This window comes from Lactuca virosa, chromosome 8 (assembly GCF_052849685.1).
Source record: "Lactuca virosa cultivar CGN04683 chromosome 8, Lactuca_virosa_CGN04683_v6, whole genome shotgun sequence".
Taxonomy (NCBI): domain Eukaryota; kingdom Viridiplantae; phylum Streptophyta; class Magnoliopsida; order Asterales; family Asteraceae; genus Lactuca; species Lactuca virosa.
This window is the reverse complement of record NC_136433.1, coordinates 34,716,517-34,732,284: the sequence shown is the minus strand read 5'-3', so window position 1 is coordinate 34,732,284 and position 15,768 is coordinate 34,716,517. Positions and strand designations below refer to the sequence as shown.

The 15,768-nt window shown below is 36.3% G+C and overlaps 2 protein-coding genes across 3 annotated transcripts; one reads left to right on the top strand and one right to left on the bottom strand.

Moving 5' to 3' along the window:
• Window positions 1–9,124: 9,124 nt before the first annotated feature.
• Window positions 9,125–11,429, top strand: LOC145131729 (putative pectinesterase/pectinesterase inhibitor 33). The gene is made up of 2 exons (XM_079066388.1): window positions 9,125–10,089; window positions 10,735–11,429. Exons 1-2 carry the CDS (start codon window positions 9,186–9,188, stop codon window positions 11,427–11,429), a joined length of 1,599 nt encoding a protein of 532 aa, XP_078922514.1. The 5' UTR covers window positions 9,125–9,185.
• Window positions 11,412–15,422, bottom strand: LOC145131728 (Tetratricopeptide repeat (TPR)-like superfamily protein). 2 transcript variants are annotated; one of them, XM_079066386.1, is made up of 5 exons: window positions 15,312–15,390; window positions 12,033–15,164; window positions 11,844–11,938; window positions 11,682–11,766; window positions 11,412–11,595 (listed from the first exon to the last, which is right to left on the bottom strand). In XM_079066386.1, the coding sequence occupies exon 2, from the start codon at window positions 15,109–15,111 to the stop codon at window positions 12,130–12,132; it is 2,982 nt and encodes a 993-aa protein (XP_078922512.1). In that variant the 5' UTR covers window positions 15,112–15,164; window positions 15,312–15,390; the 3' UTR covers window positions 11,412–11,595; window positions 11,682–11,766; window positions 11,844–11,938; window positions 12,033–12,129. The 2 variants fall into 2 exon arrangements, with proteins under 2 accessions (XP_078922512.1, XP_078922513.1); XM_079066387.1 differs by having other exon boundaries at window positions 11,682–11,762; window positions 12,033–15,422.
• Between the last annotated feature and the right edge of the window lie 346 nt (window positions 15,423–15,768).

Sequence of the window (15,768 nt, the reverse complement as noted above, 5' to 3'; positions counted from 1 at the left end):
AGATCTCACATAAGCGGGCTTAAACCGCTTCGCCGCAAGCTGCGACTACATTGGAGGCTGCTTCTGCTCCCTCGTATGGAGCTCCAACTCAATCTCCCGCCTCCTAGTGACATGATGAGTCGCTACTGTAACATCCCAAAATCCATGAACAAAATTTTCATTTTTAATTTAAAAATTCATAAAACAGATTATTGAAAACATCATCAAGTTATCTCATATCATAAAAACCCATAAGTCATATGTCTCAAAAGAATGTCATTGGTTAATAATGTCAGAGTAAATCCCAATAATATCATAGTGCGGAAAATCATGGTGTGATGCGCTGCAGTCACGTCGGCTCCTTTCCCTTTGAAGAAGAAGTACCTGAAACCAAAACTGTAAACCGTAAGCACAAAGCTTAGTGAGTTCCCCCATCATACCACATACCATATAATAACATATTGTCAAGCATATCTGGGTGCCTGACCTGCCCCTTCGGTCTCTTTTAGCCAGTAACCGCCTAGCATATGTGGGTGCTGACCTACCCCTTTGGTCTCTTTCAACCGGATACCGCCTAACATATATGGGTGATGGCCTACCCCTTCGGTATCTTTCAACCGGATACAGGGACTATTTCACCCCTACCACTACCACATAATACCCTAACATATACACATATATCACATACTGCCTAACATATCTGGGTGTTGGCCTACCCTTTCGGTCTCTTTCAATCGGTATCCAGGGACTATTTCACCCCTACCACTACCGCATAATAACGTAGCATACTAGCACATAAAGCATAACAGATAATGGCATACCAGACAATTATCACAAATACAATCATCTCAACTATAATCACCTACTGGTGGGCCGACATTGGTGCCTTAGACCCACTTCTACTGGAAGGTAACTCATCTCGATAACTGGAACTAGCATCTACTGGTGGGCCGATATTGGTGCCTTAGACCCACTTCTACTATAATCACCTACTGGTGGGCCAACATTGGTGCCTTAGACCCCTATACATAGAATATTTCCTTTAATTCCCTTTTCATACTCATAACCCCTTAAGGGTCAACTTTGGTTAAAGTCCAAGTCAAGGTCAACATTCTGGTCAAAGTCAACGTTCTGGTCAAAGTCAACATTCTGGGTTGACTCAACTCGTCGAGTTGGTCCATCAACTCGCCGAGTTCCATAATCATAAAACCCTAAAACCACGATCTAACTCGTCGAGTTCTATCATAACTTGTCGAGTTCCTCCTATCAACAGAATCGGGACACCCCGACCCAACTCGTCGAGTTCCGCTATGAACTCGTCGAGTTCTTCAATCTGTTAAGCCCTTCTTAATGGATTAAGCTCCTATTCTTCAGATTTAAGCTCCATACTCCACATATACTCTGAAATTGTCCTTTTAAGGGTAAAGTTTCCAACTTTACCCGTTAATACCCTTATTTAATGGATCTAGCTCAAACCCTACCTCTTTAGGACCTAAATCTTGGTCCACAAGCCATCAATACTCCAAAATAAGGCATATACATTGAGATCTGGACCCTAGATACTTCAGAAATACGTAAATCTTCTAACTTTCCTTCCATGCATGGCCTTTTGGAGCTTAAAAGGCCAAAATTACATCCTAAAGCTTGCATGGGGCTTCAATGGCCATAAAGTTTGCACATTTATGCCATGAAAGCCCTCCATGATTCTAGATCTGAAAGTATACTCACTTGGGACGACCATCTCCCAAGGATCATGTTTCTTGGACCAAAAAGTCAATAAGGTGACTCACAAGCTCATATAATGCCTTAGGGTGACTCACTAGCTTCTTATTGAATCCCCAAGCTTCTCCTTCCTTCACAAGCTTCAACGCACACAAAACTCACTCAAAATGACTCACAAGCTCATATAATTCCTTAGGGTTTCATAGCTCGGGTTTGTGATGATGGAGGCTGTAAATAAGGTCAGCATTTGGAGGTTAACGTGTTTAAATAAGGTGCAAAACCCTGAAAATTAGGGTTTCATCCTGCCAGTCCTGCTCGCCGAGTTGAGGCTCTCAACTCGTCGATTAGACTTCACAATCCGCGTCCCAAATCCACCTCTACTCGACGAGTTTGGGGCCTCCAACTCGTCGAGTTTCTATACAAAATCATCCGGGACAAAATCATCCTAAGGGGGAGAGAATTGTAACGCCCGTGTTTCTGGCTAAGCATTATTATGATGATGTAATAGTAGGGTCAACAAATTGTAACCTATTTTGAAGTAATGAAGAATAATTTTTTGAGTATTATGTGATTTACGTGTAAATTATGTGCAATATACATGCTTATAACAATATAATAAAATAGGAATAAAATAGGCGTCTAAAATAAAATAGAAATTAGACCTAATATTTTTGAAGGAAGTTGAAATAGTCGTGACAAGTATTCTGTAGATATAAGGAACGTTAGAATCCGACTTATAACGAAGAAGTTATGACCCGACGAAGTTCGTTATTAAACCAGCACAGCTCCGCGTATCGTAAAAAGTAAATTTTTTATAAGTTACTTTTTTTCCTTAGTGATCTAAACAAAAGTCGCAGTAGTCGTTAAACCGAGAGCCTGCACATAGAAAATGTCTAAATCTGACTTCGTTAGAGGAAATTATGCATTTTCTAAGATTCAACGTAACAATATACAGCTCAGAAATCGAATTTTAAATCGGTCGATTTTTATCCAAGATAATCTAAAGTAGAATTAAAGATATCGTTAATAGGATCTCAACGATATAAAGACAGTCGAAAACGGACGTCGGACGACAAAGTTATGAATTTTTAACGAACTTTAACTGTCTAAGACAGTTAAAATATACCTTTAAAAATAATATCAAAATTAGTCGATGGAGTCTAAACGAAAGTTGTAGATTACATCGATAGCTACACGTGAATATAAAGAACATCAAAAACAGAGCTCGTATGCAAAAGTTATGGATTTTACAAGATAATTAATTTTTGGATTAACAAGAGGGCGACACGTGTCGCGATCTGGCACCACACCTTCTTCCCCACGGCTTGCCACCAGATGCTAACACGTGGCACATTACGCCAAGCGTAATGTTTAAGTACTCCCCGCGTACTGGGCACTTCCATCCTATAAATAGAAGTCAAAATTCACTCTATTCTTCACACCATTCCATCCTACTCTCTCCCAACCCCCCCCCCCCCCCCCCCAAGGCATCAATGCCTTTCTATAGCACTTCCTAGGTGTTAGTAGCGAAGCTCCGGAGTGTCCAAATGCCCCGAGAAGTAGAGCTTTCGGCTTAGAATCTCTGCCCGCAAAAAGTCTAGTTTCTCGCTAAACCACCCGTAAGTTGAGTTATGCTTACCGTAATTTAAGTATAACTTATGTTTAAGTTCATTATCATTATTATGAACCTATAAAAAAGATTTATCAGTGATTCCAATTCGTTATACTTATTGATCTACTTACGGGGATGATGTCTAGGCCGGATTTAGTGAGGTGTGTAAAGTGGGATTTACAAACAGTATACTTTGTATACCAAACGAACCCTACCCCTGATATGATCCTGCCTGGTTGTCCCTTATCAACTATAGATCAATAGACTTTGAATTAATGATGAATATAGACTAATAACTAGTCGCAATAAATATTAGACTAAGACTTAGTGATAATGATACTAGGTTACGTCAAAGGAAAAGACAGTTGCTAGAAGCGAAACGCTGTCCGAATTTCGAATCGTCACTTTAACAAGTGAGTGCATAGTTACTTTCATCTTACACATAGATATGAAGTATTTAATATAAATTACATGCTATATGTGCCTATTATCTGTGTTCCTGATATCTATGTGGGATGAACGATTTATACATGTTTTACTTGATTTAAACTGTATATATATTTTATACCTATAAATATGTTGGCTAAAGATGGGTAGATGAAAGATGATATAGATGATGAAAGATGAATGATTTTTTTAGTAAAAGGCGAAAGAATAGTTCGTTTTGTGCTCACCACATGGTTGCATAGTAAAAGATGAATGATGAGAAGTCTTGACTTTAAAGATGATCCGGTCGTCTAGCGGAGTATAGATGACGACCACAGACTGTTTTAGACAATCCAGTTGAACGCTAGCAGGCTCGCAACCTGTAGGTGTTTTTGAACTAAGTGTTCACCAGGTGTACTCCATCCCCTTCATGTTTGTCTTACTGACATATATTGCTAAGGAATCCTCTAAGCATTATTGTATATCCCGAAGATAATCCTTAGGATAGGTCCCTTAAATTAGGTGCTTTAGGGACAGAAAGGGTAATCGGGTTGAATGATTTGATGAAAATAAAGAATTTAATTATTGTGGGTTGAAAACTCTATGTGCTCACCAGGCTCCCAAGCCTGACCCACTCAGTTTCTTGTATTACAGGTAGTGGCACAAGAGCACATGTGTGATGATCAGATGAGAGATTTATGGATTATAGGCCGGTAGAATAATAAATGTTTGTAAGGTGTATGTTATTTCCGTTTATTCATATGTACTGTATTGACGATGACATCCCAACGTTTTTAATATAATTAAAATACACTTCTTCGGAAATGCTTTGATAATATCTTTATCATATTTTGGGAAAAAATTATGCAATATTATTATTCAAAAGGATACTCTGATTTTTAAATAAAGCATAAACAAATCGATTTTTTCTAACCGTGAAATTGGGGATGTCAAAGTGTGCATGGGCCTGGTTGGGTCGGTTTTGGGCTAAAACCGAACCCAACCCGTTAATTACGGTTTTCAATAATTTAAACCCAAACCGAAACCGAAACCAATGGGTTCGGTTTTTTGGGTTCTCAGTTTTCAATGGGTCTGTTTTGGGTTTAAACCCAAACCCAACTATAACCTTACTTGATGGAGAATCAGTGGCATTTCTTATATAAGAGAAGAAATGTTTATATGTTTGTGTATTGGGGCGATGTGCGATGCGAACTAACATTCAGAATAAAAATCAATATAAAAGACAAGAAGAAGGGATGGGATTCGAACTCGAGACCTGTTATAGAGTATAATCTTATATGTCCAAACACTTCACCACTGAACCAACGATTTGTACATTTCTCTAAATCACAGTAAGGTTATAATTGGAAAAATAAAGAAATCATGAAACGTAGCAAATAAGAATCGAACTAAAGACCTCTAATATCATAACATGACGCCTTAACCATCAGACTAAACTTCTATATGCGTTTTTAACTCATGAAAATCGTATATATACATAGATAATTCACAGAATACATATATTTCTTAATATTTGGTTCAGTTCGGTTTCTCTCGGTTTTACCAAACCCAAAAACCAAACCCAATCCGAAATTTTCGATTTTTGAAAAGTCTAAACCAAAACTGTCAGTTTATGCTCCGGTTTCGGTTTTGTCGGTTTTTGGGTTTCTGGGTTCGGTTTTGCTCATCCCTATAAACTACAAAACATTCTCAATATGTTGATGGATCAACACAACCAATAAACCTATACACTTTATTCTTAAGACCGTTCCCAATGAGGATTTAATAGTGTGTTCAATGAGCAAATAACTAAAAAGGTGACATGCAATACATTAAACCCACTTTGAATGAACGGGGTTTAATCGCCACATTAAACGGTGCTATGAAATTTTGTATTTTTTTGCTTTTACCCAATCTAACATCACCCATTTATCATAGAAAAGCGAACATTTAATTTTTTTTATAAAGAAATTACATATTATTATTTTTTTGATTTATATTATATTTATAATTTAATTTATTTTATATTCAATAATTTAGTTTATTAATTTAGCAATCTTTAATTAGTAATTTGTAGTTAGTAGTTTTTAATTAAATCTTTAATTAGTAATTCGTAATCGTAACTTTTGATTTCTAGTAATATCTTAGTTTTACGTATTAATATAATTTATAAAAATATATAATAAATTGTTGATGTGATGATCCATTAAATTTTAATAAAGTTTAATGCAATATAGAGTTTAATAAGTAAAATAGTATAGTTAATAGAATGTTAATGTACCAATCCATTGAATTATTAAAAGTTTAATGCACCGGAAATCTAAGAAACTTAATGGTAAATAAGTCTGGTGAAGAAAATTAATCTTTCAAATTAAGAGTTATTATGAGGGGGTGTTTGGGATATCTTTTCTAGCCTTAAAGTCATTTTTATAAAAGATTTTTTTGTAAAATATTTTTTTCCAAAAGTAGATGTTTAAAATGTGTTTTGATGGAAAAAGACAAAAGTTGCTTTCCAAAAGATACAAAAGTCTCAAAAATCAGATTTTATGACTTTTAGAATCACTTTCTTTTTCCCTTGCCCAAAAGTTGTTTTCAAAATATCTTTTTAACTTTCCAAACATTTTTTCAATTTTTTTGACTTTTTGGAAAAGTGAAAAGTCAAAAAGTTGTTTTTAAAGCAATCCGAAACGGAGAACAATAATTATAGGTCTTTCACATGAACAAAATAATCATTATATCCATAAGTTCAAAAGACATAGTTGATGCTTTATTGTTTATCACATGTTTAAATATTAATTAAAATGGAGAAAGATTGAGAAAATAACTAAATCAACCGTCATGTGAAAGTTATGTAATACATTTACATTTTTTTTTAAAGTAAATGTAAAAAACATAATTTTTTTACATTTACATTAAAGTAAATAAAAAACATAATTTTAAAAAGTTCATGGTTAATCTATACTGATAGAGAAGTTTTAAACAACCAAATATCTCATACGTCATGAGCTTCAATGTTTCCAAGGATTTTAGTTTAATCCTTTGGAAAATCTCTACGGCTTTCTATGAGTTTCTTCAGCACATTATCAGCACATCAAATACTTTATCCAACAAAACATTTCATTGATATTTCGTCAAACGGTTTATATGCCGGAAACTTTATCCGACAAAACATCTCATTGATGCATTTCATCAAACAGTTTATATGCATTGCATCAAGCATCTACTATCTCACTATTACAATCCCTCACATATTTCCAACCTAAGCAATAGCAAAAGACATCAGATAAAACAACGATAAGAAAAGACGTGCCTCCTGAATAAATTGATTCAGGAATACCAGTCGGTTCCAAATCCATATTACAAAATGACGCGACGTTACTTGATCGGAAATCACCTCCGTTCATCATCACCGACGGGTCCATCCCATATTCGTTCTTTCCATCACTTTTCACAACAGAGAGACAAGAGGCGAGAGAATAGAGTTGATTGTGAGGATGAAATATGGAAAGAAGGCAGAGGAGAACAAGGAAGGTAGAGGAGAAACAGATGGCTTCGATCCTTCAACCAATCACAGCCTCCGTGATCATCCATGAATAGCTTCACTCCACAACAAGACTACCAGGCTTGGGGACGGTGGTCACGCGTACTCAATGCGCTAGCTCGGATTTCACGCGTAGAAATCCCCTCCATACCCGAAGGCCTAATGTATTTTAACAACTTAAACCGATAAGGCCAATGGGGATGGTGTTCACTAGTGAACAAGGAGAAAAGGAAGAGAGAGATAGAGAGAAACGGGAGGAATGATTGGGGAGAAAAATTCAGCCAATAAAATTGCTCGTAATCGTCTGTGAATGGCTTCAATCCGTGTCACACTCACTATAGAGGGGGGCGGTGTTCACGCATAAATACCCCCTCCACGGCAGCTGTCACGCGTGAAAAACTCATCCATACCCTTTGGCCTAAACAAATCGGATATCAGTCATAACTCATATCATGACAAACATAATAAAAATTAGTTTATTATATAAATAGATTAGAAAGTAAAACAGAATTTGTTTTTTTAATATCCTAAGCAATAATATCAAACATGTGAAAATAAAGAATGAAAAAAATCACCACATACTTTTTGAAGATTAGTATGAAGTATGAATAGGATCTTTCTAGAAGTAACAAAAGCTATACATACCTTGAAACCAAGATTCAACTTATTCAAAAATCGATGAAACAATTATATTAATTAGGATCATAAAATCTCAAATATATAAATTTTGAAAACGCGTTTGGTTCGTTCAGTTTTCCAAAATTTTCCAAGAAAATGAAAATTTTCAGTTTTCCAAATTGTATGTAAATTAGAAAAATGATTTTTACAGTTTTCCAAATTTCTAAGATGGAAAATGAAAACTCCCCCGGTTTCAACCAAACGCGTTTTCAAAATTTTCATTGAAAATTGAAAGCGAAAACTCAACTCTATTTTCTGAAAACATTTTCTTAGAAAATGAAAACAATTTTTCACAACCAAACGCACCCTTAATGTTTTATATGTAATATTTCACTCGACATAAACATAAAAACTGATATGAGGCATACATGGTTGATGGTTGCTTGCAATATAAATGATTAAAGATTGATTAGAGGATTTATTAACACTAACACACGATAGTATCGTACATCAAGCAACATTATTAATTGCTTCATTTTTCCAAGATCGGCCACGTGATATCTAAAACACAACATTGTTTATGTTCCTAAAAACATTAAATTTTCTAATTTGAAAAGTATTAACATTTTTTAATAACAATTTCTTGTAAATTAAAGACTCATATAGCGTATTCTTATCTATATTTTATGTATTATAGTATCTTGCATTCTTGCTTTTATATTTTTATATAATATTATTTGAATTTCATTTTTTTTAAGAATTTATAATTTGTATATATACCTAGTTATAACATTATATTTTCATATATTTTTTATTTAATACACCGAAAAATCTCCTTATGACAACATGCAGAAATAATTTCATGTTCAGTTGAAAGTGTTATAATTTGTTTGATTTAACTCAGAAAAAATAAATCTTTTTTTTTGTTGTTGTCTTCTTTGTCAAAAAGAAAAGCATTTGAAATTCAACAATAAAAACGACGGCGACCACCGTGCATTGGAATAAACATAACGAAATCAATGGCGTAAAACACCCATCAATCCATTGATCTTCATCAAGCAAGCAAACATCGATCTTTCTACCTTAATCTGCATTCATTGTTTTACTTAATTTCACTAAACTTCACTTACACATTTTATCGATTCAATCCGTATCTTCATATATTTATTTCATTATAAAACCAACACCCAATCATACATTTTCTAATCATTTCAATCCATAATCAATCAAGATCGAGTACTTCAATCTAAAACACGAAAAAAAAAAAAAAAAAAACCCAAGTCCAAAATGGCTTCAATTAACTTCATTTCATCGTGTTGTTTGTACGTGTTCATCTTATCTTCTTCATTTAGTTTGCTTATACAAGCGACGGAGGAGACCGGCGGCGATATAAACTGGTGGTGCCAAACAACTCCTCATCCTAACCAATGCAACTACTTTCTGGGTCGGGGTCGGGGTCACCATACTCCGCCGAAACACAGGGCCGATTTTCGAATGCGGGTTTTACAGGCGGCGATCGATAACGCTAACGAAGCTCAGGGATGTGCAAAAAACCTCGGGAAGATGTGTTCAACCACCGTGACGAAAGCTGTATGGAACGACTGTTACCACCTTCTCAATAACACTATTTCCCAACTCAACCAAACGGTAATCGGCCTGAAAAACAACCGGAGCTCTGACTTCGACGCCCAGACGTGGCTGAGCGCCGCCCTGACAAACCTCCAGACTTGTTTTACCGGTTGCGTTGAACTGAACGTGACTGACTTTGTAACTCCGATCAGGTCGAGTAACTTGACAGAGATGATAAGCAACAGTCTGGCCATAAATCACTTGTTCTTGAAGCAAAAATCGAGTTCCGATCAAACAGATGATTTCCCGGGTTGGGTAACACGCCGTGACCGGAGACTGCTGACGACAGCGACAATCCAGTCAATTGCGAACGTGACGGTGTCCAAAGCGGCGGGGAGTAGGTTTCCCACCATTCAATCGGCTCTTGATTATGCCGGAAGTATTGAGCGTCTGAATCAGAGATTTATAATCTACATAAAATCAGGCGTATATAATGAAAACATTCTGATTGGAAGCGATTTTAATAACATCATGTTTGTGGGTGATGGAATCAGATACACTATTATCAGCGGTAACCGGAGCGTCGCCGGAGGTTCCACAACTTATAGCTCAGCAACCGTCGGTAAGACTTTCACTTACGCAAATGGTTGACATTTTTTCGATAATCCAGAATTTTAATATTTTAATGACACGCTTGATCTACGAATTCTATAAATAAACATGATAAAAATGTTTCTTAATTATATTCATCGTACGAATATTAAAAGTGAAGTAAAGTGGAAGGTGGACTCGTACAAGAAGATACTTACGATAACTTCTTCCCTTCATTACTGCATCGTATTTCTTTTACATGCACGTTAATGATTTTTCTATTGTATCAAAATTAATTTGCATATGAACTCCAAAAATCAAATTTTGGTTTTGGATTTGTTGATTTGGGGATTGTCTCCTACCAAGAGTTTGAGTTTGAGTATGAGTATGAGTCAGTCAGATAAGACCATTTGACATCAAACTTATAAACTTCTGCTCGGTCCCATCCCAACTCTTCTGAGTTCTGATACGACTCTTACTTGGTTAGATAGATTCAAGACTATGTAAATCAATTAGACTTTCCCTCAATTAGACTCTTACTTGGTTAGATAGATTCAAGACTATGTAAATCAATTAGACTTTCCCTCAATTAGATCTGACTCAATCAACAACTATCAAACATTGTTTTAAAATAAATGGTTGTATAAGTTTCTATAATTTAAATGGAATATTTCAGGAGTGGATGGGTCGGGATTCTTTGCACGTGGCATAACATTCAGAAACACCGCCGGCCCCGAAGGAGCTCAAGCGGTGGCACTCCGATCAGCCTCCGACCTCTCTGTCTTCTACGCTTGTAGCTTCGAAGGATATCAAGACACTCTATTCACTGTCTCCCAAAGACAATTCTACAAACTCTGCTACATCTCCGGCACTGTCGATTTCATATTCGGTAACGCCGCCGTTGTTTTCCAAAACTGCGTAATCTTAGTCAGAAAACCCTTGAACGGTCAGGCAAACATGATCACCGCCCAAGGCCGTGGCGATCCGTTTCAAAACACTGGAATTTCAATCCACAACTGTCGCGTGGTTCCATCTCCGGACCTGATTCCGGTGGTGGGCTCCGTTCAGACCTACTTAGGTCGGCCATGGCAAGAATATTCTAGAACGGTTTTCTTGAAAACGTATATGGATAGTTTTATCAATCCAAAAGGGTGGTCCCCATGGGGGAATACTGAATTTGCTTTTAGCACGTTGTATTACGGTGAATACAGTTGTTTTGGTAGTGGGGCCGCCTTAGAAAACCGTGTGAACTGGACCGGATACCATGCACAAATGAGTTTGAGTGAAGCGTACGACTTCACCGTGGAAGGACTTATAGCTGGGAGACAATGGTTGCCCGCCACTGGTGTGTCGTTTACTGCAGGAATGTGATTACATATTTTCATTATTTATATTTATTTGTATACAATATTTGATTATATTACATTGGAATAAATAAAGATAGTATATCCTTTTCTGCTTCTGTCTACAAAATGTGCCAACTTATGAACACAAACATATGCATATAAATGATGCCACTTCCTGCTTCTTCCCCAACCTGGACACGGACATTTCCCCAAAATCTCAAACCAATTATTAAAAAAAATTAAAATGATTTTTGAGGTGAATCAACTTTCAACTTACATATAAATGATCATTTGTGCATATGCTGGAGTCGTTGCCCACTTGCTCATGATAATATGAATCTTTGCTTCTTTCAAGCAACTATCTGGCATCATTTTCAAACCTTTATTTTACAAAACTGAATACATGTAAAAAAACAACAACAGGTGACACTTTACATACCTGATGCACAGCCAAAGTTGGGATATACATATTAATAACCAGAATGACATTGATGCCCAAATCAAGATAATCCCCACTTCATTACAATCTTTTTCCTGCATCAAAACCTCATGTTAGATACGTCTAAATCACATCAAATCATTATAAAAATCAAAGCTAAAAAAATTAGCCAAAAGTTCATAGAATTACCCAAGGGGATCCCTCCTTTTGATATGAGAATCTATGTGTTCCCAATTTACATGATAACCATGTGTATTTTACCAAATGAAATCAACTCTTACATCTTTCATGATCTCATTAAAACTCTTTGCCGCATTGGATTTTGTAACTTTCTTCCTTTATCAAGCATCATGTCACGTACCATTTGAGCTTCATGCCATTTCTTTTCTTCCATTAAAATCCGAAACAACCATTCACCATTATGTTGAGAAGGTAAATAATTATACCCCATCATCATATCTTCAAATATACTCAATGCTTCATTCACCAAACGAGAATCACAAAGACTAATAAGCATGTACTCATAAGCAATTTTGCTAGGAGCAAAACCTCTTTTACACATTCCATATGAAAGAGATAACGCATCAATCGGTCTCTTGTTCTTACAAAATCCTTTTATCATAATATTATATACAATTCTATCTGGAATGCAGCCATCAGAATTCATTTTGTTAAACAACCCAACAGCAATATCAATTTCACCTGCCTGAATATGTCCATTGATCAGAATGGTGAATGTTACCTGATTGGGTCCCACACCCTGTTTTTGCATCATATCAATTTGTTCATATGCTTCCTCAAACTTCCCCATTCGACAATATCCAGATAAAATGGAGTTGTATAAGTATAAATTAGGCATATCGCAAGTATCTTTAATCCCTTTTATTAATTTCGTTGCGAATAACTTCATATCTTCATGGGTCCTTATAAAAATCCTTGAATCCTTCTCCATGGGCAACAATGTCTTTTCACAAAGTAACTGATAGAGCTTTTCCCTTTCTTTTCCAGACTTTGTATGAGAATCATTCCATGTGCCCGTGTAACATTGAAGATTCCTGGATATGCCACTGATCAATGTGATGTAGGTGATGTCATCACACTCTATATGACCTCTTTCCATTAATGAAACTAGTCTGAATGCAAATTCAAGCTCCCCTTTTCTTAAAAACTGATCAATAATGGAGGTATATAGCACTTTATTTGGCATAAAACCATCTTTCAACATATTTTCAAGATACATGACACCCTTTTCAACCATATTTTTCTTAATGAATCCACTTATAATCGCTGAGTAAGCACGTGAACTTGGTTGTATCCCGTGTTTTATCATGCGGTTAAAAAGTCTGTTAGCTTCAACTGCTTGTCCATTCTTGGAGTAGACATTTATCATTCTGACATACAAAACATCATCAGGTTTTTTACCACTTTGCAGCATCTTTCTGAACATATCATGTGCATCCAAAACTCTCTTCTCTTTACCCAAACAACCGATAATGGAATCAAATATAGCAACATTAGGCTTCATTCTCTTGTCATCCATTTGACTCAAAACATCAAAGGAAGATGCCACGTCACCACGCTTGCAGTGCTCACTAACCATCACCAAATAAGTTGTGGAATCTGGAACAATGCCCATGCCTTCCATGAGTTCAATGAGGGCATTCACATGCTCAACAAATCCTTCTTGACAGAAACACTTGATTAGGGAGTTAAAAGCTGAGATCAAAGGCTGAAATCCAAGATTCACCATGAAAACCACAGTATGCAAAGCAGCATCACTTTTTCCTCCCATGCATAATCCAATAATGTAAATACTATAAGCTAGATTAACAAGATGAGGCTTACTTTCAATGATTCTACCTAAAAGATAGTCGATTTTGTATTCGATGTTCTTGGTAGTAACTAAAGGGTCGATACCACAACCATATTTAGCAACAGCACTCAAAATCTTGAGTGTAAGATGAAGCTCATGCCCTTTTGGGTACTCCTTAACTAGTGTAAAAAACAAAACTTGATCGGGTATCACTCCAGAATCCAGCATCTTTTGGTATAACTCATCAATTTCAACCCTGTTTTCTTTGTAAAGTGCAGGGATGATGGGTGTATAACAATGGACATTGGGTGTTATGCCCCTACTACACATACTACTTAGCATTGCCAATGCACAGTCAACTTTCTTTTCTTTACAAAATTTATTGATCATAATCTGGTAGGTCAACACATCAGGCTCAAGTCCCAACTCAATCACATGCTTGTGTAAAACCCACACTTTATCAAATAATCCGCAATTAACAAACCCTTGTATCAATGTATTGTAAGTATAAGCATCTGGCTGACAACCCATCTTGAGCATTTTATAAAACAATCTCATCCCCATTTTTATTTTCTTGTTCTTACAGTAACCATTAATAAGACTAGTATACATAACCTTATCGACATAAAAACCATGGGATTCCATCTCTGCACTCAGCAGTTCAGCCTCCTCAACTCTCTCCATCTTACAGAAACCAAATACAAGTGACTTCCACAAATGAGATACAGATGGCACACCTCTCTCAAGCATTGTATCAAACACTTGGAGAGCTTCATCAACGTACCCTCTAAATGACAACCCCGCAACCAGCATATTATAACATGAAACAGGAAGTAAAATCCCAGCATCATTAACCCTAACAAAGTAATCATATGCATCAAAGAATCTATTTTGTGCAAACACCTCACGAAGTAGGTTGGAACAGACTCTTGCAATAGAAAATGACTTCAACCCAATAAGCTTCTGGAAATGGTCCTTTTCCTCTTTGAGTTTCCCTAATTTGCAATAACAGATTGTCATGGAACTTAACAATGGAGCGTCAGGCTTAAGCCTGCGTCTCAGTATCCTATCAATATACAAATTTTCAGCTACCCGGGTTTCACCCGCATTCACAAGTCTATAAATGAGAGAAGAATAAGTGGAGAAGTCAGGTTCCAGACCTTGGAAGAGAGCAAAATTAATGACGGAAATCTCATCAGTGATGGTAGGCGACTGTGAAATAAGACGCTGAATAACTCTTCGAGCAGACGATAAAAGCCCACGTTTAATTAGGTTTTCAGCAAGGGAAAAGCACAAGGACCTATGGTCTTCTTCACAAGGGGTAACTGTAGAAAATGAAAGTCCAGCTGAAGGATCTGATAGGGGAAGAGGGCTCGTAGCGAATGATTTTATTATTGATTTGAAGAAGGATTTGAATAAATGCGGTTTATGATGAATACGATTATTCTTAATCATGCTTCCATTTGGCACTAATTAATAATTACGAAGAGGAACTTGAACTTGTGGTTCTGCAGGTTGATTGAAGTGAAAAAATTAAAGGAAAAAACTGATGAAATGTACATGTAAAGGGGCGAATGAACAGAGGGATTGTACATAATAAGGAGTAATTAAGAAACTGAAAGAAGAATTTAAGAAGAACCAGCGCTGTTCTTTACCGGAAAGGAGGAAAACCGGCGCCGAGCACCAGTAAAACCCTAAAACAAAATTGAAGTGGGTGGCGGGTAATAATGTGATATGCTTTAAACCCCAGACACTCCTCGTCGTACTTTTTCGTAAAACGTATGTGAGACCCGTTACGAGTTACACCAACACAATAACTTTGATTTTCTTTTTGTTTTTCTTACATTGGAAACTAAAAAAAATTATGAGTAAATTACACGAATGGTCCCTATGGTTTAGGGTAATTTGTGCATGTGATCCTTAATATATTTTTTTAACTCGGAAGTTCCCTATTGTTTGTTTTTGTTACGCGACTGGTCTCTGTCTTACCTAAAAAGACTATTTTGCCCTTGATTTTTTAATTTATTTAAATAAACACACCCCCAACCCCACCCCTCTCACCTTATCTTACCTACACCACCATTTTTCCTTATTTAAATAATAGTCTTTTTA